Here is a 22305-nt window from a genome sequence, read left to right as displayed (position 1 = left end):
TTGTTCCCCGGTGTCCTGCAGTCTTCCTTGGGGTCACAGCCCCTCCCCCTAGGAAACGCACACACGTGCACACTCTGCGCGGCGGCCTCTACCAGGTGCTGCCGCAGCCCTTGGGGGACACGTCTTTTGTTCAGGCCTCAGTGTAGATGTCCTGGGCTCCAGGAGGACTTCCCCCACCAGGCGAGGCAGCTCCTGGGGTGGCGGGTTCCCCCACCCCATCACATCCCCGCCAGGTGTGTGTGTGTGAGCAAAGCAGGGTGTTGGGCTGTACGAGCGCACAGCTAGTCCTCACGGGGACGTCGGCCCGAGTGTGCAGTTGGGGAAACCAAGGCTCAGAGGAGGAGGCCCAGCCAGGGCCACCCCAGTGACGAGGCCACGGCTGGAGGCCAGCCTGCCCGCCCCCAAAGCTGGGCCTTTCCCCCCTACCGCGCAACCTTGTGTGGTGGCCTGTGTGTCCATCGCCTCCACCACTGAGAGCTGCAGGAGGGGACTCTGTCCATCGTGCTTGGGTCACAGCGCCATCCCCCCGCCTTCTGCTCACCCACTCGTGTCTGTCCACGTGCCCACACCCCTCGTGCCTGCCCAGGCACCACCACGTTTATCATCCCAGCCTGTTCACACTAACTAGGTGTGCCAGCCTGCAGCTGAGCCACTCCCCCTTGGGGGCAGGTGTGCATGGGTGGACGGGAGGGGACTCCCAGAGTGCCAGGACCGGTGCTGGGAGAGGAGGGCACCCTTCCTCCCACTGCTCCCGGCAACACACACACACACACACACACGCACACAGTCACACACACACGGCGGGCGGCCCAGATGGCGGGCGCCTCCCCCTCAGCTCTCAGGAGCTGCTCTTGGCCGCGCAGCCCGGACAGCTGGGCGAGGAATGTGCTTCCTCTGTGCGCCAGCCGCGGGGCGAGCCGGGGGACATCTGGATCACGTTTGCGGCCGGCGGAGAGCAGGGAGGGTTTCCATTCCAGCTGCTGTGAGCGCTCCACCCCGGCCGCCTCAGAACTCCGCTCAGCGCCGGGGCACCGTGGACTTGGCTCTGTGACCATCCCAGGCTTGGTCCAAGAAGGAAGTCTCGCCCCCCTCCTTGTTTGGGGCATCTGCGCTTGGCGGCAGCTCTGGCCTCCTCGCTCCAGCCAAACCCCCAGACCCCTCTTGAAAACACAGACATGGACAGAATGGCTCTGACCAGCCTTCTACCAGGAACCACGGTCACCTTTTGTTTCTCATCCTTTTTCTGCACGTATGTTTATTTACAAGATGGAGTTTCACGTGTTTCCAGCTCTTTTGATTTTCCCTATTATGAGGTGGTATTCTGGGGCACCATTTTTGCTAGTAATCGGGTATTTGAAGTACAGCACACACACAGAAGAGTGTGTGTGGGAGTGTTCACAGAGAGTGCAGACACCAGGCAACGTTCCCCGACCTGCCCCAGGCCCCGAGCCCTTCCCCGTCACTGCCTGTCGCAGGACTACCACCCTGGCCCTAATGCCAGCTTCTGAACTTCGTGTAAGTGGAATCACGTGGCCCGTCCCCTTTGGGATCTGGGGTCATTTACTCAGCCTTACGTTGGTGACATTTGTCCGTGTTGGTGCCTGGGTTACGTGTGTCCTTTTTCCTTGCTGCATAATATTCTGCCGTGTGGATCTGCCCCTTGACCTATCGATGGGCCTCTGTGACAGTGGCCAGTGAGTGTTCTTGTCCTTTGCTGCCGATGCCCGGCTGTTTGCACTTCCGTTGATTCCCCGCCTCAGAGCAAGCCACTGTGCCTTGTGTGTGCAGTGCTCCAGGCTTGTGGGCACGGAAAAGCCGTTTCCTGAGTGAAGGTACCCACCGTGTGACTTCAGGTTCCGTAGGGCCCCCCTGGCGGAGGATGTGTTTGACCTGTCATCTGTGGGCTCATCCCCCTCACAAGCAATGCTGTGGCGAGCTTCCTTGCAGGTCGCTGTCTGGGCCGGATGATGTCCTCAGACGTGGTCCGTTGGGTGGCCTGCTCACCTGAGCCCAGACGTCTCCACCAGAGCAGGGAGCAGAGGGCAGGAACCCTGGTCCAGCTGGAACCTGCCCCTGTAACATCTGATCCTTGGGTCTCTAAGGGCCCTCCCAGCTCCAAAATGTTGTGGTTCTAAGTACCAGTGTGTACCTGGTAGTTATTGCTGGGTGACAAGCTGCCCAAAGCTTAGTGCCTTAAAACAGCCACCTTCATCTGCCTCATAGTCTTTGGGCGACTCATGTGTGAGGTCCTGGTCCTGGCTGGCCTGCTCCTGGCTCTGCTGAGTGTGGCCGGGCCCCTCATGCGCCTGGACCCCCAGCTGGGGCAGCTGGGCCAACCCTGCCCCATGTGAGCCTTCCCCTCCAGCAGGCTCCACAGGACAGCAAGTGGAGCTGACCGCCTGGTGTCCGGCTCAGAGCCGGCTGACATCACTTCTGCCGCATCCTAGTGGCCAGAGCGACTCCCAGGGCCAGCACGGATCCAAGGGCAGGGAAATCGACTCCATCTCTGGGTGGAAAGAGCTGCAGTCACATTGCAAGGGGTGTGAGTGGGCGGGGGGGCGCGAGAATTGAGGCCGTTTTGCAATCCGTCCACCCCCGCAGGTGGCGGGTGTCCTAGGCAGCCACGAGCAAGCTTTACTGCTGTGGGGCAGGCTCAGAACAGCTCCTCGGCCCCCCCCGCCCCCCCCACACACACAGGGGCACTACCTGCTGGGGCCGCTGGGCGGGGCAGGTCCCAAGCCAAGCTCCGCCCGGGCTCTCCGGCCACAGCCACCATGCTCTCCGACGTGAACACGAACGGTCTGGGCCGGGGGCCAAGGCAGCACAAGGGCAGGCGGGGCCGCTCTGGGTTTCTCACAGGTCAGCCGGCACACCTTTGTGGAGCATCTTACGGACCACCAGGCGTCGGTGCTGGTCTGGGGTTAGCAGTGCACGGAAAGACGAGGCCCGTGTCTTTGAGGCGAGGGGTGGTGAACACAGGGACCTGCACGGACCACCATTGCGGGTGCTGACAGGTGCTCCCCAGGAGATAAAGTGGGTGATGCAGCAGGGAGGGCAGGGGTGGGGGCTAGGAGGGCTCCTTTAAGGGGGGACATTGGGACCCAATCCTGAGTGAGGATGAGGAGACAGCCTCGTGTGGACGTGGGGGGCGTCCCAGCAGGTGCGGAGGCCCTGCGGCCGCACAGGAGCACCTGGGACGGGGTCTCCCAGCCTGGGGGCGTGCAGCCAGACCAAAGGGGAGATTGGACCGCTCCTGAGGCGACCCCTGGGCTGGAGCACAGTGGGGAGATTGTGTCTGGCCCAGTTTCACAGCATCTCGGTGGTAGAAGGGAAACTCCCGTCCAGGCAGACGGCTTCCTCTCCGCACCAGCGGGATTCATGAGCCCCTGCTGATGCGGGGGGCGGCCTGGCCACTGCAGCGCCCCCTCTGAGGCTGTGAGGGGCTGCCCTGAGTAGCAGGACATTCTCTTGTGGCCCCTCCACCCCACCCCCAGACAGAGGCTCACCGCCACCCCTCTGGGCAGGCTCCGAGGGTCCTCAGTGAGGGACTCTTCCTGCGACCAGCAGGGTCGTCAGCCAGAGGGCTGCACGTGTGGGATCTGCTGCCTTATGGCCGTGTGACCCCGGGCACGCGCCCTGTGCCTCGGTTTCCCCATCTGCAACTCGGGTCTTACACATCAGGGCTCTGTCAGCATGAGGGGGTCTTGGCACCCAGGCACATACGCAGCTCCCAGCAAAAGGGAGCCCGTTTAAAATGAGAGCTGTGCCCCGCCTGGTGCCAGGCCCACGGGCCTCTGGGAGCCTCTGGCTGAGCATGTCCCGTCCCTCCGAGCCTCTACGGGGCGGCTCTGCTCTCATCCCCATCTCACAGGTGAGAAAACCGAGGCCTCAGGTAGAAAATCCACCAACACTCCAGCCGAGAGGCTGAGACGGGTGGAGGGAGGCCACCTGGAGCCTCCCCGACACAGGAGCCACGGTGGCCTTGCTCCTTACGCTTCCTTTTCTAAGACCACCCCCGACCTGAGAAGAGGGAGTCACGGGCCCATTTTACCGATGGGGGTATACCGAGGCTCAGAGCCATGCTGGGGTGGTTTTATGGATTCACAGTTAGTCGGGGATTCCCTGGTGGCGCAGTGGTTGAGAGTCCGCCTGCCGATGCAGGGGACACGGGTTCGTGCCCCGGTCCGGGAAGATCCCACATGCCGCAGAGCGGCTGGGCCCATGAGCCATGGCCGCTGAGCCTGCGCGTCCGGAGCCTGTGCTCTGCAACGGGAGGGGCCACAACAGTGAGAGGCCCGCGTACAGCAAAAAAAAAAAAAAAAAAAGCACAGTCAGTCGGTCACAGAGCAGGATGGGGGACCCAGGTTTCCTGGCTCCCGGCCCAGTGTTGTTGCCATGGCAACGGGTGACCTTGTTGTCACCCACAGGCCCGGTGGTCACAGGGTCCCTGGAGGCAGGCCGGCCGGGGTGGCTAAGCGCTCTGCAGCGGGAAGGGCGGCGGCGGCAGCAGCAATGCACAGAGGAACAGCCCTCCCGGTCAGACCCCAGGACCGGGAAGGGCCACGCGGGAGGATCCAAGGGACGTGGCTGGAGCGCCAGCGGGGGCGGGAGGGCCGCCCAGACCAAGGGAGGGAAGATACTAATCCTTGTGTATATTATTACTGGTTCGTCGGTCGGCGAAGACCTTGATTGAAACCAGATGTGGGAAGCGGCCCAAGTTCCAGCTCCTGGGACTCATTAGGGCTGCCCGCCCCCCAGAATTCGCGTTGCTTTGCAGAGCATTGGGGATCAAAGACAAGCCGTCCCCTGACCTTGGCCTTGGAGGGGGTGGGGAGGGGTCAGCCTCCTGGTCAAACCCGCCCATCTTGATGTGACGGGTCACCCCATGTCCTTGGAGCCCCCCGAGTCCCTCCGCCTCTGCCTGAGAGCCCCGTCCGGCGGGGTCACAGGCCCCTCTGAGACGCGGCTGCTTCCTGGGGTGCAGGCCTAGCTTTTCCCTTGTTTGTCCCACACGCGTCCACTGGGAGGCTCTGGGAGGGTCCCTGTGCCCCTCTTCCTGCTCCAGGACGTTAGCCCTCAGGCGGTTGCCCGGCTTGCTCGAGAGCCCCAGGGTCCAGGAGAGAAACCCCCCACCCACCCTCCGGGAAGCCTTGAGGGGAGGGGAGGGCATTCTGGGGGCAGGAGCTACCTAAGCAGAGGTGTCTGCCCCCGCTGTCCCGCCGCCCCCTCTGCGCGCTGGCAGTGGGTCTGTCCCGCCTTGCCCAGGCCCCACAGCAGCCAGTGTGCAGTGGTCAGTGAGCTCGAAGGAGTTGAATCTGTCCCCAGGGCGTGCTCGGGGCCGGCCTTCCGGAAGGACTCGCCTGCACCGCCAGCATCGCCTGTGTCTCTCACGGCTTCCAAGGTCCCGCCTGACGGTCATAAGGCCAGAAACCTGCCTGGGACCGCGTGAGCAGAACAACGTCCACCCCTCGTGTGGACGCAGTGGGACCCCGTGGGCGCCCGGCGCTCAGGAGGGCCGCTCGTGGGCCGAGGCACCTTGCTCTCACCTCCACGAGCTGTCACTGCTGGGGGACGGTGCCGTGCTCGACCACGCTGCACCGGGGTCCGAGGGCCCCCACGGTGTCCGTGTCTGACACACGGGCACGTCTTCGAGCGGGTGCTGCCCACGAGGGACGCCCTGAAGCCGTGGACTTAAGCGTGCGCTGCCTGACTTCCCCACAGACACACCCGCTTCTGTCTCCTCTGTGCTTGTGGGGGGTCGGGGGCTGTTGGTAGTTAGAGGGGGCTTTGGGGCTCATAGCGGTGGTGTGATAGGGGGTGTAAGAAGAAAGGAAGGGAAGGAGGGAGGGGAATCCTGGCCGGGACCCAGTGGTGCCAGAGCCAGGACTCTGCAGCCTCGCTGAGCTGTGGTCTTGCGTGAACCCCGACCTCCAGCCCCTCGATTTCCTTATCGCGTCAGCGGGCAGTGACATCCACCCGGACTAGGGCTCCGCCACGCGGAGGAGGAGCCTGAGAGAGCGTGGGCACTCGGGAACCGTCGGGGCCTTGGAGGACACGGAGATGAGGCCGTGCGGGCCCCGAATGTCACACACAGAGTTTGGACCTGATGGGAAAGCACCTCGCTTACTGTGACTCTGGGCCCTGCTGTCCCCATCCATAAGCGGGGTGATAGCGGCGTCTTCCTCGAGGGCTGGTGTGGGATGAAGGGTCCCAGGAGCCCAGGCTGGGCCCCGATGGATGGGCTGCCCCGCCCTGGGCAGGATGTCTGTGGGGATGGGACACTGCAATCCTCCCGGGAGAGTCTGGCCTGAGCAGGACAGAGTGTGCCCGGAGGCGCCGGGGACGGGTGGCTGTGTGCCCTCGCTGGGGACACCTTGGGCTCTTCCCGGGACACCTGACACCAGCCAGCTGCTGCCCTGCCCGCAGGCCTTCCGAGGACGGAGGACGGGGCTCCAGAGGACACCTGACTGGGAAGGTTCCCCTCGTCTCTGGCCGAGGCTCTGGGCTGGGGGTTCAGGACTGGCGTCTGCCGAAAGGGAGCCTGTGGGGCTGGCGAGGCTGTGACCGTCCTGCTGTCCGTGGACCATCTCCCCATTCCCTTGGTCCTGAGTCCACAGCATTTGTGGAGCACCTCCTGTGCGCTTGGCCCTACTTTGGGCACTTGGTTTCGCTGAGAAAGATGGTCGCATTCAGGCAAAGGCGTGGAGGAGAGTGTGGGAGGTGAGGGCAGAGGGGACGGCCAGTCACAGAGCGTCCTGGGGCACTCTCAGGATGCCGGCTGAGGGGCAGGGGGCCACCTGGTAATGCTCTTAGGAAACGTGTCTCTGGGGCCAGCTCGCCCCTCTGCCTCCAAGAAAGTCCGGCGTCCGGTCCACCTCGGCAGGAGCTTCAGAACCTCGGCTGGCTGCCCGGCCCAGGGCGGAGGCCAGCACTTCAGAGCCGGGCCCAGTGGGGCTCCCTCCTCGTCCCCTACCTACAGCTGCGGAGGCTGAGGCCGGGCAGTGTGCCCAGGGGCCACCCGCTCGCAGGGGAGGGGCCGAGGCGCAGGGCTTCTCCTCAGGGTGCAGGCCTCCTGCCGAGCCTACCACGGGCCTGGGGAGCCCTGCCTGCCTGCGGGTCAGTGCCAGGGACCGGGTGTGGGTGCGCCACAGGTCACGTCCCGAGACCCCACAGAGAGAGTGGCCTCTGGGCCCTGAGCCTCGGTCTCCTCATCTGCCACCTCCCAGGCCGGGGGACCCGTGTGGCCTGCTCAGCTCAGGCCCGGCTCGCAGTCCGGACTCTGTCACCGTAGCTGTGCTACCCGTCGGTACCGGCCCACCTTCCCACCTTCCCAGTTCCTGCGGCTTCTGTGAGGGTCAAATGAGGTAACGGCAGAATCAGAGCACAAAAGATGAAAGCGGGGCCCGCTGTTTCTGCGGCGCACGGATGGGGAATGGGCTGTGCCGGTGCTCATGGCCCCCCTCCCGTGGAGGGCTCTAGAACCCCAGGGCTGGGAGCGCTGGGCTGTGGCCGGTTCTCAGACGGGCAGGGCGGGCTGGGAACACAGGAGGCAAGGACAGTGATGGATGGGGCGGCTTGTTCCGCACCCTCAACGTTCTTTCCCACCGGCTGCGCCCGGCTCAGAGAGCAGCTTCCTCTGTCAACAGATTAGTGACGTGTAGTGGGAACTGGAGCCGCGGTCTGGGAAAGACGCAGGGTCTCCCGGGGCCCTGGGGAGCGCCGCAGGGGTCTGGGAATGTTCTCGAGGGCTGGGAGTGCGGGGCAGTGGGTGGGGCTGCGACAGAGGCCAGGGGAGGAAGTCCAGCCCCGAGGGGGGCCGCTCGCGTCTCACCCTCCAGCTCACTGGGTGTCACCAGCGGGGACCACCCCCCGCCCTACAGGATCGGAATGGGGCGGTGGGGAGCGGGGGACGGACAGTTAGAAGGTTGGACGGGGGCCGCCTCCAGCCCTTTCTCAGCTGTGTGAACAGAGCAGGTCGCCTAGCCCCTCTGTGCCTCGGTTTCCCCATCCATAGGATGGAGGAGAGCACCGTCTGCCTCCGAGGGCTGTGAGAGGGTCACGAGTCACTGGCTGGGCGCCTCGCCCCTGTCTGCCTACCTCTGAGCCAGGACCATGGGTGCGGGGTTTGGCACCCCTGGAGATGTCTCCCGCCCGGCAGCACAAGGGCCGCCGTTCTGGTCGAGGCGCTGTGGGGGACTCCAGGAGAGCTGGCGGGGAGCCCCGGTTGGGGATAAGCCCAGACGTGTCTTCAGATTCCGCCCCATCTTCTGCTTCATTTCTGTGTGGGATTCTGGGGCTGCCGTGGCTGCTGGCTTGGCCCCTGGCTGCTGACGGGGCTGGGGAAGGGACAGGGATGCTGTGGCCGGCCCGATTCTTCCTCCCTGGAGCTCTAACGTCTGGAAAGAGCCCGAGGAGTTGGGAAGGTGGTCCTTGTCCTCCCCTGCCCCAGAGTCAGGGCGCCCGGGGCATTACCCACTGACTCAGAGCAATGAACCTGCCCCGGCCTCAAACCCCAGGCAGCTGCCCTTTCCGTGTGCTGGTCGGCCCATGCAGGGAGCCCTGGGTTGGCTTCAGAACTTTCTAGTCTCCCAAGTGATTGCAGGGCGCGGGGGCCTGAGGCTCTGATGGAGAGTCCCCAGGCTCGGTCCCTGCTGCCCTCAGGCTCTGAGACCCTGAGCAAGTCACTTGTCCTCCCCGAGCCTCAGTTTCCCCATCTATAAAATGGGCGCGATGGCAGGACCTGCCTCCTGGGGCTGCTATTGCGGCGCAGTGTGTCCTCGAGCAGGGGTATGGAATTCTTAGTCAAAGTCGGTCCCTGGGGTCCTGAGGGGTAGGCAAGCTGAGGCATGAGGGGCATGCGCCAAGCCAGCGTGGGGGAAGCTGTTATTTATATATTAATCTCATAAGAAACAAGGAACTTAAAACTTGACATACATTCAGCTGCCTGGGCCCCATAACCAACTTGCTAGATCAGAGCTCCCTAAAAGGGGGCTTGTGTAGGAGGACCCCTGGTGTTGGGTGGAGGGTCTCGGGCTGAGGACCCCCAATGACCCTAGAATCAGGAGTGGGGGAAACGCAGACCCGGGGTGGGTGCAGGGGGACCGTTGGAGCCCGGGGTCCCATGGATGGGGTCAGTGCCTCTCATAGGCGGGGCACAGGATGCCACGGTACAGGGGCTCTGACAGCGCCTTCTGGGGGGGCCATGAGGATCCAATGAGATGCCGTGTGGACGTGCAGCACACGGGGCCTGGCTTCCCCCGGGGCTGAGGACCCCTGGGAGTGGACGCTGGGGGCAGAGGTACCTGAGAATGGGGGAGGGGGGAAGAGCTGCCCCACAAGGCCGGCCCAGGTTTTCTGGGTGGAGTCTGGAACTTGCCGGGACGTCCCCGCTGCCGCAGCCTTGGCGGGGGTGGGAGCTGCCCCCTCACCGGCCCCCAGCAGTCAGCACCCAACAGCGGGCCCCTCCCCAGGCCCCCGCGTCCTGGCCAGCTCCTGCTCGTGCTGGCTTGTGGGTGCAGGGTCCTGCCTACACGGCCCTACCCAGGCTGCCAGATGGGCAGGAAGGTTGTGCCCTAGCCCTCGGGGGTCCGAGCCTCGCAGTGGGTCTTAGGGGGTGAGGGAGCAGCCTTTGGCTGGCGCGGGCCCTTGAAAGGGGCTGGGAAGGAAGCCGGCTCCTGGGAGAGTGAGGCTGCCTGTCTGGCAGCTTGTTAGCCGTGTGCCCTGAGGCCACGCAGGCCAGAGGCGGGCAGGCTTGGCTCCAGCGCGGGCTGACCCGGGCTCCCCACTCGGGGGTGCAGAGGCGGCGAGAGGACGGTAATAATAGCTACCGCCGCGGGTGGCGTGACCACGGCGGGCGCTCGGCCCCCCACCAAGAACGCTTCTCCTCCTCCTCTGACCCATGCTGCACCCCGGGGAGGTGGGGAGCCCGGCTCAGAGGCAGCCACTCGTCAGGAGGGTGGGACTCCGCTCCCTCGCACCCTGCTGTCCTCGCTCGGCGAGCCCCAAGGTAGGCAAGGGTGCAGGGTGAGCTGTGGGTGCGCCCACAGCCCCTCAGCAGCCCCCGTGTCGGCCCACCTTGGAGGCAGGGCAGCCAGGACCCCCCGACCTGCCCCCTCTGGCCCCTGAGCAGGGAGACCCCTCTAGGAGGGCTGCCGGTGGTGACCTCATTCTCGTGGCTGGCCTTCCAGAAACCCTGCGACAGGTGAGCCAGGAAACAAGGTCATCTCGGGGGGTAACGTTCCAGGGGAGCTAGAGACCCTCATGTCTCACGTGGGGACCCCTCTCCTGAGGACATGAGGTCGGAGCTGGACCCCCAGGAGGGAAGGGGGAGTGGTCCGGGGGGGGTGTGAGGGCTTGGAGCTGGGGCTCTGGGTGTCGTGGGAGCGGGCCGGGGGGTAGGACCCTGGGAAGCCCCACGTGCAGGGGAGGAGGGTTTCAGGCAGGAGAGATGATGTCTACTGGATGCTGTGCAGAACCTTCACTGGCTCCCTACTGCCCACCGGCCCGGCCCAGCCAGCCTCCTGTCGATTCCCTGCACAGCTAGAGGCCTTGCACACTCCCTGCTGCCTTTGTGTTCTCTGTTCCTGGACCACAATTGCTGTCGCTCGCCGTCTCCACACCACCTCTGCTCTTCCCCGAGGGGCTCTGTCACCTTCTGCTTCATGGCTTGGGGTGCGTGCCGAGGGCAGCCTCCAGAGCAGGGTCCCGGCGCACAAGTTGCTCCGTAAACCGTGACCGAATTTCACTGAGCGCTTTGCCCTCAGCCTTTACAGAGTCAGCTCAGAGAGGTGAGGTGACTGGCCCTAGGTCACACAGCCAGCCAGGAGGCAATAGAGCCAGACTCAAACAAGATTCAAGACCTGTGGGGTTTCTTGTGGGGTTTCCACGGTGCACAGCCCTTGGGGACCCAGGACCCAGGGCTGGAGGTGGGACCTGGGAGAGCCGCAGGGGTGCCCCCACCCAGCCAGCCCAGAACCTCCATCCACCTGGGTTTGCTGCCTCTCCTGCAAGGAGGAGAGTTCGTGTTGATGTCAACCAGGCCTTGGAACCCTGCAGACCCACCCAAACCATACGTGCTGTGTGCCCTTGGTGGATGGCTGCACCTCTCTGTGCCTGTAAAACAGGGCTGGCAGCAGCGTCCCCCTCACAGGGTTTCCTGGGAACAGGAGCCACGACTGTCATCTTCCAGAAGCGTGTGTGTGTCTCCTTTGTAAGTGGACAGCCTCGGGCCTGCTTTCCGGGCACCAGCAGGGCACTGCCTGCTCCGTCCACAGGCCCGGCAGGCATCAGTGGGGTGGGCGCAAGACTCCTTGCGATGTGGCACCCTCGTCATCGCGGGCACACTCGGTCCACCCTCCCTGATGGCCCCCTCCCGCCGGCTTCTCTCCATCCACTTCTCTGGTCTGCTCCACCCATGATGCTCCGGTGAAGGCCCGACGTGGAAGGGCTTTGGAAGGTCCGACCAGGCCCTGCATCCCCGGCGTCCCAGTCTGGCACCCTAAGCGCCCTCCCTGGCCTGCTGGCGGGACTGCCTGCCCCAGGGTGGCCTGGTCAGATGAAGGGCTGGCCAGGATGGGGCTGCACCCCACAGAGGTGGCCTGGAGCCCACGGCGCTGGCCACGTTTTCCTTCTTTGGTTGTCACTGGAGACTGGCCGCCAGCCCCGTAGCCAGGCGTGGCGTTGACGGGCCCCCACAGCTGTGGCACACGTGTGCCAAGCCGTCAGCCTCCTGACAGACGGGCTGTTGGGGGGCAGGGCGCCCGGCGGGAGGGAGGCCAGCTGAGTGGACAGCAGGTGCTGCGAGGCCGGGTGGCTGCTGGTGAGCGGCTGCTTCCCCCTTCCGTGGGGCCCGGTGGGGAGGGGATTTCTCTGCTCTCACCCCCTGGGCCCTGGAGTGCCGAGGGCATCTCCTCTCTGTAAAGGAGGATGTGGGAGCGATGAGGGGAGGTCTGCACGGTCTGGGGCACAGGTAGCGGTAAATGCCGTTCATTAGCATCATCGCTGTTCACGGAGGTGGCTGCCCGGGTGCATGTGCGTCTCCACCTCTGCCCAGATCGTGCGGGACCCCGGGGAGGGGAGGATGGGCAGAGGCAGAGGGACAGAGCTGTAGTCCTGGTGGTGGCTGACAGGTGTCAAGCCTGGCCCCATCGGCCCCCGGCCCCCGGGAGACTCCGTCAGTGTCAGCAGGGCGAGCAGTGGCTGGGGCCACGTGGGCTGGGCCTGTTCGTTACAGGCGGGGACGCACCCACAATCCCAGCCGCTGCTCCCGGGTCTCTGCGGCCTGACCCTGAGCTAAGATGGAGGGGGGAGGCCCAGAGGCTCACCCCCCTCCACCTGCAAAGAATACCTGGGCAGCTGCGGCCCCGGGGGCCTCCCCGGCAGCCTGTTACAAGTGCGGAGTCTCAGGCCCGCTCCGGACCTGCTGAGTTCAGGAATGGGGGTGGGGAGGCTGTCTGCACATGCCCTCCAGGAGGGGCTGATGCAAGCAGATCGGGGTACCGCAGGCTTGGGGGATGCCGCCCGACTCCCTGGTCTGCAGGAGAGACAATCCAGGCTCCCCCAGGGCCACTTCCACAGTGAGAACTCCAGCCCGGCTCTGGCTGGCCAGAGTTCTGAAAACTACACCCTCCAGCCCACCTGATATGGGCCGACCCAAGCCAGCTCTCCGGTCCTAGGTGGGTGGGATGGCAGCCACCTGTGAGCACACCTGGGGCTTATCTAGGGCAGGCTGGGGCCTGGGACGGGCTCTGTAGGCAGAGCCGGAAGCTACCTGGGGGCCATCTGGGAGTCGCCCACCTGGGCCCCCAGCAACATAGGCCCACGTCCAGCTGCTGGGGCCCTTAGCCGGGAACCAGGTGGGGCTGGGCGGCGCCGACCCCTGTGCCCCTCGGCCTGCTTCACCCGTGCTCTCTCTCTCTCTGTCTCTCTCTCCTTTCCCCCACCCCGGTGGCCGTGACGCCCACAGCGGACCGGAAGGAGAAGGCCTCCGCGATGCCTGGCTCCCCAGCTGAGGTGAAGACGCAGCCCCAGGCCACGCCCCCCAGCATGCCACCCCCGCCGCCCGCCGCGTCCCAGGGGGCCACGCGACACCCCCCCTTCACACCCCACACAAGTGAGTAACCCCAGGGCCCGGGCCCGAGGGGCGCAGCAGGGAGAGGCACCTCCGGGGGTCCCTCGAGCCCATCAAGGTCCGAGCTTCCATCCTGGACCTGTAAACGCCCCTGTTGGGCCTTTAAGAGGGAGGATGTCATCATGGGTCAGGGCCCAAGCTTTGAGGTTCGGGTCCCAGCTCTTCTGCTTCGTAGCTGTGAGGCTTTGGGCAAACTTCTTAACCTCTCTGGGCCCGGCGTTCCTCATCTGTAAAGCCGGGCTGGCCATGGCCCCTGCCTCAAGGAGCTGCTGTGAGGGCGAGCAAGTTAGAAGTTCTTAGCACGGTGGGCACACGGTGAGCATTCTGTCAAGGTTAGCTGCTATACTGGAGCTCAGAGAGGGATGAGGGATTCCCCATGGTCACACAGCAGGTCACTTGCATGTGGGTGAATCCTTTTGGGCCTGCACGCCCTGGAGGGCCCATTGGAGGCAGCTGTGGCCTTGGAGGAGCTCTGCGGCCAGGCCTGAGCCGGGTGTGTGGGTGGGCCAGGAGCTGGGGTCAGGGGGGCCTCGGCTGCCAGCAACGTGGTGGTATCTCGCTGGCCCTGGGCCCTGGGTTGAACATCTCGGCACACACAGAGGGTCTGGGTGGGCTTCGGAATCCACAGGCACCACCTGAGCCCCGGTCCTTTGAGCCAGAGCAGTTGAGAAGGAGACCCCCGGCTTGGGCTGCTGGGGGGACCCTGTTCCCTGTCCCCTCGACCAAGGGCTCAGCAGTGTGTCCTAGGCGGGCAGTCCACGTGCCTCCCCCACCCACATGTTCAGAAGCCAGAAAGCCCCACACCGGGGGACCCTTCCCCAGGCTTTGAAACCCTAATGAAGCCCGTCTCTGGGGCAGGAACCTCAAATGCCTTGGCCTGGTGGCCCCTGGCTCCCACCGGCTTCATCGGGCTCCACTCCACCCACCCGGGGTCCTGGGCTGTGCTCAGAGCCCAGGGTGGGCCCCAGGGCCCGGCCTGCTCCTTTTATATCTGGGCGTGAAGGGTACTGGTTCTGCCCTCCGAGGCCAGGCAGCGGCCCCCACCTGGAGAAGGAGGTCGGGCTGGGCCCCTTGTTGTAGGATGTTGGCTGTGAGCTGGTCTCTGTTGGGAGATGGGACAACACCACCTGCTCCCGGGAGCAGCCACCTGAAAGCAGGGCGACCCCTGCACAGTAGGAGCTTAATGACCAAGCACCCCTCCCCACACATCGCTTGGCACAGAATGTTCCAGCTTCTGTTCCCCCGGGGTCGGTCTGAGTGAGGGTCCCCACATGTGCCGGAGACTGGGGTGGGCCCTGCCCTCCGCCATCCTGGGTGCGCAGCCTGCACTGGCCGCACGGGAGTGGCCAGAGGTGGCCGTGCTTTGTCTCATTCACTCTTCTCGCCCGGGGACTGTCACCCCTCCCTCTTTTCCAGAAGAGTCAGTCCTCACCTCGGGCTGAGCCGCAGGCCGGTCTCCGTCCACGGACCGCTGCCTCCGCGTGCGGCCTCGTGGGTGGAGAGGGGAGGCTGCAGCCTGGCGAAACTTCCCCCGCGTACGCTCAGCCCGGGCGGGAAAAGGAGTTCTTCCTGACGGGGCAACAGCAGCTCCCCCTGGGAAGATGACCTGCCCCGCAACTGTTGTCCGGGTTGCAAGCAGGAGAGACCAGCAGAGACCATCTGAGGTCGAGGGCTCCGACCCGGGGACCCCGACCCTCATGGGCGCGACTCCCTGGCCTGCTTTTCTTCCCGGTCCAGGAGCCCGTGTTCCAGACAGTGCTGGTCTGGGAACCAGATGTTCCAGGCTGTGGACTGGGCTGGGGTCAGCTGACACCACCGGCTCGCCTCCGTGAGGCCTGGGAACAGACGTGCGGGTGGCAGCCTGCGTGTGGCTCAGGGTCCGTCCCCTCTCGTTGGGGTCCCGGCTCCGTTTAGGGCATGGAGGTTATGAGAGACAAGAGCGTCTTTCTTTCCTAAGCTGACGCCTAGTGCTCTCTGGCTGCTGGGGGCTTTTGTCCTAAGTGTCAGGCTTCCTCCAAGGTGGCCTCAGATTCGTTCCCTAACCCACGAATTCCCTGAAAGCAGGGGGGTTAACCGCGTCTGTGCACCTGCTGGTGGGAGCCAGAGTAGACGGAGCCCCCGCGTTCCCTGCGGATTCCTGCCAAGAACCTCCCCAGATTCCCCAGGACCGGCCTGCGAGCCAAGCTGACCAGAGACTGACCTTGAGCCATGGCTTGAGGGCTGTGGTTCTCCTTGCCTGGTGACTGTCCTGGGCACGAATTCATTTTAGAGTTGAAGCTGTGGTGTGGCTCGGGACTGGGGCAGAGGGCTGAGAGAACTCTGGGGAGGGATGTAAGGAGCTACTCGGCAGCGGGGAGGACCCTTAAGGGGCTAGCGCTCCATCCTGCTCCCGTGACAGGGGCTCAGTCTCTGTTTACAGTGGTACAGCTTGTCTCCTTGTGGCTTTTGCCCACTAACTCCAGCTCAGACGAATCAAATCTCTCTTCCTCTTCGGTGCTTCTGCCCTTCGCGGCAGCTCAGACCTGGGCTTTGTCTCGGAACCACTATTGGTGTGTCTGTTGACCTCTAGCCCATCACCTGGGCTCCGGGTCCCTGAGGATGGTGCCGAGTGGGGTCACCAGGCGCTTTCCAGAAACGCAGCTGTTAAGAGCCAGGGTGTCCCACCCGTACCCAGGGAGGTGCCAGAACCCTTGTGGAGCCCCAGATGTTCCCGCCAGAAACGGCCCTAAGACATCCCCTGGTCCAGCCCATTTTCCAGAGAAGGAAGCCGAGGCCCAGAGAAGGTTGTGGACTGGCCCAAGGTGGTGACAGAGTCCCAATCCCCAAAACGCTGTCGAGAGGCAGGGGAGGGGCCGACTGTAGACACCCCCCAGGGCAGCGTCCGGTGCCGGCCTCCTTCCTCACAGCGTGCTTTTCTTATTTTGCTTACAGATCGAGAGGACGGGCCTGCGATGTCTCTGCCCCACGGCCGTTTTCATGGCTGCTTAAAATGGTCTATGGTCTGTCTTTGTAAGTAAAATAACAAAAACCGCGGCCTCCCGGGAGGTCCTCGCCCGGCGCCCACTGCTCTGCCTGCACCCCTGCGTCCGCCGGGCTAGGCCTCTCTTAGGGGATGGAGCCCAAGGGACAGACCCAGGAGAGCAGAGCAGCCAGGACCCCCAAGTCACAGACTGAGTTCACAGCCAGCCCTGCCGCTCGTACGCTCTGTGGCCTCAGGCAGGCGGGTGGCCTCGCTCAGCTTCCTTTTCCCCAACTCAAAACAGGGCGAGTCAGGCAGGTCCCAGAGTTGCAAGAAGGTCAGATGTCAGTGGCCAGTCCACAGCCCATCTCAAGGGCAGACCCCACGCTTCCCCTTCCAGGCACAGTGTCCACAGGCCGCGGCCGCCACCTGTAGAGAGAAAGTTATGGCGCTCGCGCCAGGGGTGATCGCACGAGGCCCTGGGCCACGTCAGCACGAAGTCTGGCCCACGCGGGGTGCTCAGCAGATGTTGGTCACTCGTGGACGTTCCCGTCCAAGCGCCCAAGCCGCAGCTGATGCCCTTAGGCGAGGCTCTCATGGGGCGATGCTGGCAGTGTGTGTCAGCCAGCCAGCGCAGCGGGCTCGCCCATCTGGACCGGCCCGATGTAAGCCCAGGTGTGGCATCATCTAGGGCCCGGCGTGTGCACGGAGCTGCGGTGCTGTGATGCCTGTGAGCTTTGTGTGGACAGGAGGATGGCGATTCCCAGCACCAAGGCTGGGAGGGGGGCTGGCGGGAGGGGCTGTTTTCGGTGCCTCGTCCTAGCCCCCCCGGCCCAGCCCCGGGACTGGGGGAGCCGTGGGGTGCTGCGCTGTGCCCCCAAACCTCGGCCGGGACACGTGTGGTCTATCTTAGTAACACACCTGTTGCGGGAATGAAAGCACTTGTGGCCGAGGGTTATTTTCGGCGTCTCTTTAGCAAGCGGCTGAGACTGCCCGGCAGCCTGGGAGGGAGCGCAGCGAGCGAGGGCAGGCCGGCCGCCGGGAGGACCAGGCGCCGAGGGCGAGCGGGTAAGCGCGCCACGGGAAGGCCAGGCCAGGGGCTGGCGGGCGGGGTCCCAGGAGGCATGGATAGCCGCACGTCTTCGAAGCCCCTGAGGATCCAGACCCCGAGCCACGGCCCAGCTCTGCCGTGAGTGACCAGGAGCCCCCGCTGCGGTGAGGTCCCCATGCAGCAGGCCACCTCCCGGCCTGTCTGGGGTGACCGCCAGCGGCTGTCATCAGTCTCGACGAGGGTGTGTGTGTGTGGGGGGGGGCATCAGCTCCACAATGACAGAGAAAATTAGCACAACAGCAGAGTCTTCTGGTCCAAGGGTGCCCTGGACACACCTCGGAGAGGGTGAGGGACAGGGCCCTTCGTGTTCTGTGTCTGGAGCTCCTTCCATCCCAGAGCGAGAGGAAGTCCCCAGAGTGACTGTCCTGTAGGATTACCCCTGAGCCGGCGTGTCACCTGTGGGTCCTGGAAGGAGCTTCTAAGGCCGCCCAGAGCAGGGGGGCAAACAGGTTTCAACCTGCACTGTGTCTCCAGGGAGGGAGAAGCGGGACCAAGGGCCGAGTGAAGGGCGCGGGCCCGGAGCGGAGCGGGTCACCACGCCTGCAGCCCGCCCCCTCTCGGGACACAGAGGCAGCACGTCTGTTTTGGCGCCAACCCTGGCTTTCAACCAGTGCTTCCCAAACGTCTGTTACGTGGGGCCGGTTATCGATGAGCCATCACCCAACACGTAAAAGCAATCAGGTCAGGCGTTTCCGGCGCCTTCCGGTGGGAGAAGGATAACCTGGGTCCTGCGAGGGGGAGCATGCAGCAGACGGAACACCCCGTCCTCCGGGCCCAGAAGCCCCACCTCTGGTTTGGGCCGAGGGCCGTGTGCTGATGAGGAAATGGGGGCCAGGCCCGAATCTCACCCACACGGCATGTCTGGGCTGGTCCAGGACGCCCACTCCCAACCAGGGTGCTTATCTTGCGCCCACAAGGGCTGGGCTGCGTTACTCTGCCTCTGAGGGTCTGCGGAGTGCCGGGGCCCCCGGGGGACGGGAGGCGACCTTGAGCACCGTGGGTGCTGCTCAGGGACTGCGAGGCCCCTTGCCTGGGGCTTAGGTGGCTGTCCCTGGCCCGCAGCTCAGGGCGGGGGGGCCGGGGGGAGCGTTCGCAGGTGTCGCTGGCAGGCGGTCATGGAAGCTGAAGGTGCGGAGCCGCCCAGACAGTGGGCTCGGGGTCAACGGGGGGCGCCAGTTCCAGCTCCGAGGGGGAGGGCACAGGCCTAGGGCTGGAGGGGAACTACCTCCCACAGGCCTGCAGAGGCGGGTGGAGCCGGCAACCGGGACCTGGAGAGCCAAGCCCTGGGATAGCCGAGGCGCAGGGAGGAGGGACGGGCATGCGGTCACCTCACGTGCTCCCGCCCTTGCAGGCTGGGCGAGGCCAAGACGGCGGAGGTCACCCCCCAGAGCCAGATTAGGATAGCCGGGTTGGCGTGGTCTGGAGGGGCAGGACGACACACCCTCCGCCCGTGCTGCGGCTGTTCAGAAGGGCCTCTTCCCAGAGCCGAGCCCAGCAGCATCCCCAGCCCGGAGAAGGGGGCTGCTGCTCCCCTGTCTCCACACACACAGGCCCCGGCAGATGCTGGAGCCCTGGAGAAACCCGGCCCTGAGAAAACAGCAGCTCTGAGCTGTCCTGCGTCCCCAGATCCCTAGTCCAGCGAGGCGTGAGCGCGCGGCCTCTGCACAGACCCAGCCAGACAAGGCGGGAGGGCCAGGGCACGGGCCTTGGGGACCACAGCTGAGTGAGTGAGACGTGCGCCTGCACGTGTGCGTGTGCTGTGTGGGTGTGCACATGGCTGCGCCGTGGGGCTACATTGCATCGTGCCCGTGTGTGCACACGCGTGCAAGCGTGCATGTGGGGTATGCTTGTGGGCACGTGTGTGCGTGTGTGCATAGGTCTTTGTGGGCTGTGCACTGGGTCCGTGTGCACATACGTGTGTGCATGCGTGCAGTGCATATAGGCCTGTGCGAGCACGCATGAGGTGTGTGCATGTGTGTGCACATTTATGTATCTGCGTGCACGTGTATGCGTGTATGCGAGCATGAGAGCACGTGTGTTTGGCATGTTGCGTGAGGTGCGTGCAGGGCTGCTGAGGGAGCGAAGGTGCGTGGAGTGCAGGGTGTGGGCGAGGGTGGGCTTCAGGACGGTCGTGTAGGGAGCACAGACGTGCGCAGGAGCGGGAGTTGGGTGTGCGAGCAGGAGTGTGAAGGCGCGGGTCCCGTGCAGCCTTCCCGTGTCCAGACCCCCTCCGCCATCACCGAGGGCCCTGGGAGCCCACAATCTCTGATCTCTGTGCAGGCCCTGGTGCAGGGGAGTGGGTGCAGGTGGTCAGGCTCTGCAGGGCTCCCCGGCCCTGGGGCAGACTCAGCTGAGGATCACGGTCCTGCCTCTGGTCCCCTTCACAGCATCCCAGTGTCTGTCACCACAGGCACCCACAGTGCTGCTCCGGGGCCCCCGCACAAGCTCAGCGCAAGCCCCTCGGGTCACCTGCTCGTCCTCCGCACGCAGCTGGGGCCCGTGTGCGCACACGTCCACCCGTGCAGCAGCCCCAGACAGCAGCTGTGCAGTGTCCCCCCGCCAGCATCCGACCCCGCTTGTCCCGGGGGTCCAGGCTCCCCTGCCCCACCTTGAGCCCCATCAGCCTGGCACCTGCGTAGGCACTGGGGCGTGGCTTTGGGCTGTCGTGGTGGGGGGGTGGTCACTACCCTTTAGGGGGGATGAGGGACCTCCCCGTGGAAGAGGAAGGTGGGCCCGCAGATCCCGGTTGTGGGGAAGCCCCTCTACCTGTTCGCAGGAGATGCGTGTCTGCCAGGCAGCGTGCGGCCGTGGTGTCCCCGGGTGTGGAGGGCCTGACTGCGTGGCCCAGAGCAAAGCCGAGGGGCCGCTGAGCCCGGGCCACGCCTGGATCACGTCTGTGCTCCCACCCTGCCGGGGCCCCAGTTTGTGCGTCTGTAAAGGGTGTCCGTGGGGCCCGGCCGCCCTGCTGCGTCTTCAGCCCGCCTCTCCCCGCGCAGTGATGAACGGCAGCAGTCCCTCGCCCACGGCCGTCAGCGGCACCCCATCCACGCCCAGCGGCTTCAGCAATGGCCCAGCCACCTCGTGCACCGCCGCGCTGTCCACGCAGCAGCTGCCCCCGGCCTGCGGGGCGCGGCAGCTCAGCAAACTCAAGCGCTTCCTGGCCACCCTGCAGCAGTTCGGCAGTGACATCTCCCCGGAGATCGGGGAGCGCGTGCGCACGCTGGTGCTGGGGCTCGTGGTGAGTCGGGTGGGGACGTGGTGACCCTGGGCCGGGCCAGCCCTCAGTCTCTGCCCTCCTCTCCCCGGGCTGAAGCAAGGTGTTTTCTCCCCCTGCCCCGCCCCGCCCCACCCCCCAGAACTCCACGCTGACCATCGAGGAGTTCCATTCCAAGCTCCAGGAGGCCACCAACTTCCCGCTGCGGCCATTCGTCATCCCCTTCCTGAAGGTAGGGACAAACCCACTTCCCCTGCGCTGGGGCCCTAGGAGCCCCGAGTCTTTTCTCTGCCAGCTCAGATCAGCCACTGTTCTCGAGACTCTGACTCCCCTGTCCCCCAGGGGGGATCAGTGCTGACCCGTCGTCACGGCCGACTCCTGCAAGCTCGCTGCCAGGCCAGAGTAGTCAGCCACCCGACCCTGTGCTCGGAGACCAAGCTCCCAGGCTCAATCCTGTTATATTAGTGACCAATACACTCAGCCGCTCGACAAGCTATGTTTTGAGCACCTGCTCTATTGCCAGCCGACAGCAACGGCCATAGACTCTGGAGCTACAGGGAGGGTGCCTTGTGCCTTCTGAGGATAGAGGAGGGCGAGGGAGGAGAGTGGGGGACAGAGCCAGGCAGTGGGGACAGCACGTGCAAAGGCCCTGAGGCAGGGGTGTGCCTGCTGTGTTTGAGGAGCAGCGAGGGTGTACCCGGAACGGAGCGAGGGGAGGGGGACAGTGGACAGACGGTGGTCATGTGGGTAAGCAGACAGATGGCTGAGCGGGTGTCAGTTGGAAGGCAGCCGTGTGGCCGTCACGGAAGGTAAACAGTGGACCAGGGCCTCTCGGTAGTTGGTGTTGGGTTGGCGGCAGCAACACCAGGGTGTGTGAGCAATGCAGGTTCCCGGGCCCCAGCCCAGACCCACTGAGTCAGAACCTGCGTTTTAGCAAGGTGCTGGGCGGCGTGTGTGCACAAGACGGGGACGAGCGCTAGACCCATGTCTCCCCTGCCGCGCTCCTCAGGGCCTTCGCTCCCCTTGAGGGTCGCACATCTCCCAGAGCAGGTGGAGGTGAAATGCTTCCCAAATGTATTTGACCACGGGTGCCCCTGCTGGCGCGCATCTCCTCAGGTCAGGTTCCACAGAGCTCGCTTGGGAGATGCCCGCCCTGGAGTGCCTGGTGGGCTCTCGTTTCCCGGGCCCAGGTGGTGCTCCCAGCCGTGGGCCGTGCTCACCTGCACAGCTGCACCCTGGTGGGGCCTGCCTTTCAGAGGGTCGTGAAGACAGGCCATACCAGACGCGCCCAGATGCGAGCCCTGACCCTGCCGCTTAGCCCCCACTGTCCTGGGCCAAGCTAGTTCACCCCTCTGTGCCTCCGTTTCCGCAGCTGTGAAGTGGGAACCGTTCTCAGGCTATTGGGAAGGTTGTGGGGAGACACGCAGGTAAAGACTCTGGGATGCGCTCGACTACCACTGGGCGTCATCACCTGGGGATTTCAGGTGTTCTGCAGACGACGTGTCCTCTGCAGCTGCCCCTGCTGGGCCCCCAGCAGCCCTCGGGGTGCGGGGGGGTGGCCCAGGCACTGCCACTGTTCCCGGTTAACAGGTGGGGAAACTGAGGCCCTGAGGTCCCCGCTGGTGGAGGGGTGGAGCAGAGCCGGAGCCCCGACCCCTCCAGCTCCAAGCCTCCCAGCCTGCCCGGGGTGTGCCCCAGGTCCGCACCTCGTTGCAAGGGGACCCCACATCCGCTCCCTCCTCCCGCCTTCCCGCCCACACCCCTCTGAGCTCACTGTGAGCTGGGCTGAGGGTTTGCCCATCTGGCAGTCATTTGCAATTCATCAGCAGCCCTTCCCTGTTCCTCCCTGCTTTCAACGTACTGCTGACTCCACGCTCCCCATCGTGGGGGAC

General features: G+C 65.0%; 1 protein-coding gene across 1 annotated transcript in view; it reads left to right on the top strand.

The window, feature by feature from the left end:
* CBFA2T3 (CBFA2/RUNX1 partner transcriptional co-repressor 3) overlaps positions 1–22305 on the top strand; it is a 52147-nt gene that overhangs the window by 20031 nt on the left and 9811 nt on the right. The window contains exons 2-5 of the mRNA XM_060000409.1: positions 12965–13111; positions 16061–16138; positions 20196–20437; positions 20556–20645. Of these exons, the coding sequence (XP_059856392.1) occupies positions 12991–13111; positions 16061–16138; positions 20196–20437; positions 20556–20645 (531 nt within the window). The 5' untranslated portion in view covers positions 12965–12990. The remainder of the gene's footprint in view (positions 1–12964; positions 13112–16060; positions 16139–20195; positions 20438–20555; positions 20646–22305) is intronic.

The sequence above is a fragment of the Delphinus delphis genome, chromosome 20, assembly GCF_949987515.2.
Source record: "Delphinus delphis chromosome 20, mDelDel1.2, whole genome shotgun sequence".
NCBI lineage: Eukaryota > Metazoa > Chordata > Mammalia > Artiodactyla > Delphinidae > Delphinus > Delphinus delphis.
This window is presented reverse-complemented; position numbering and strand designations above follow the sequence as displayed.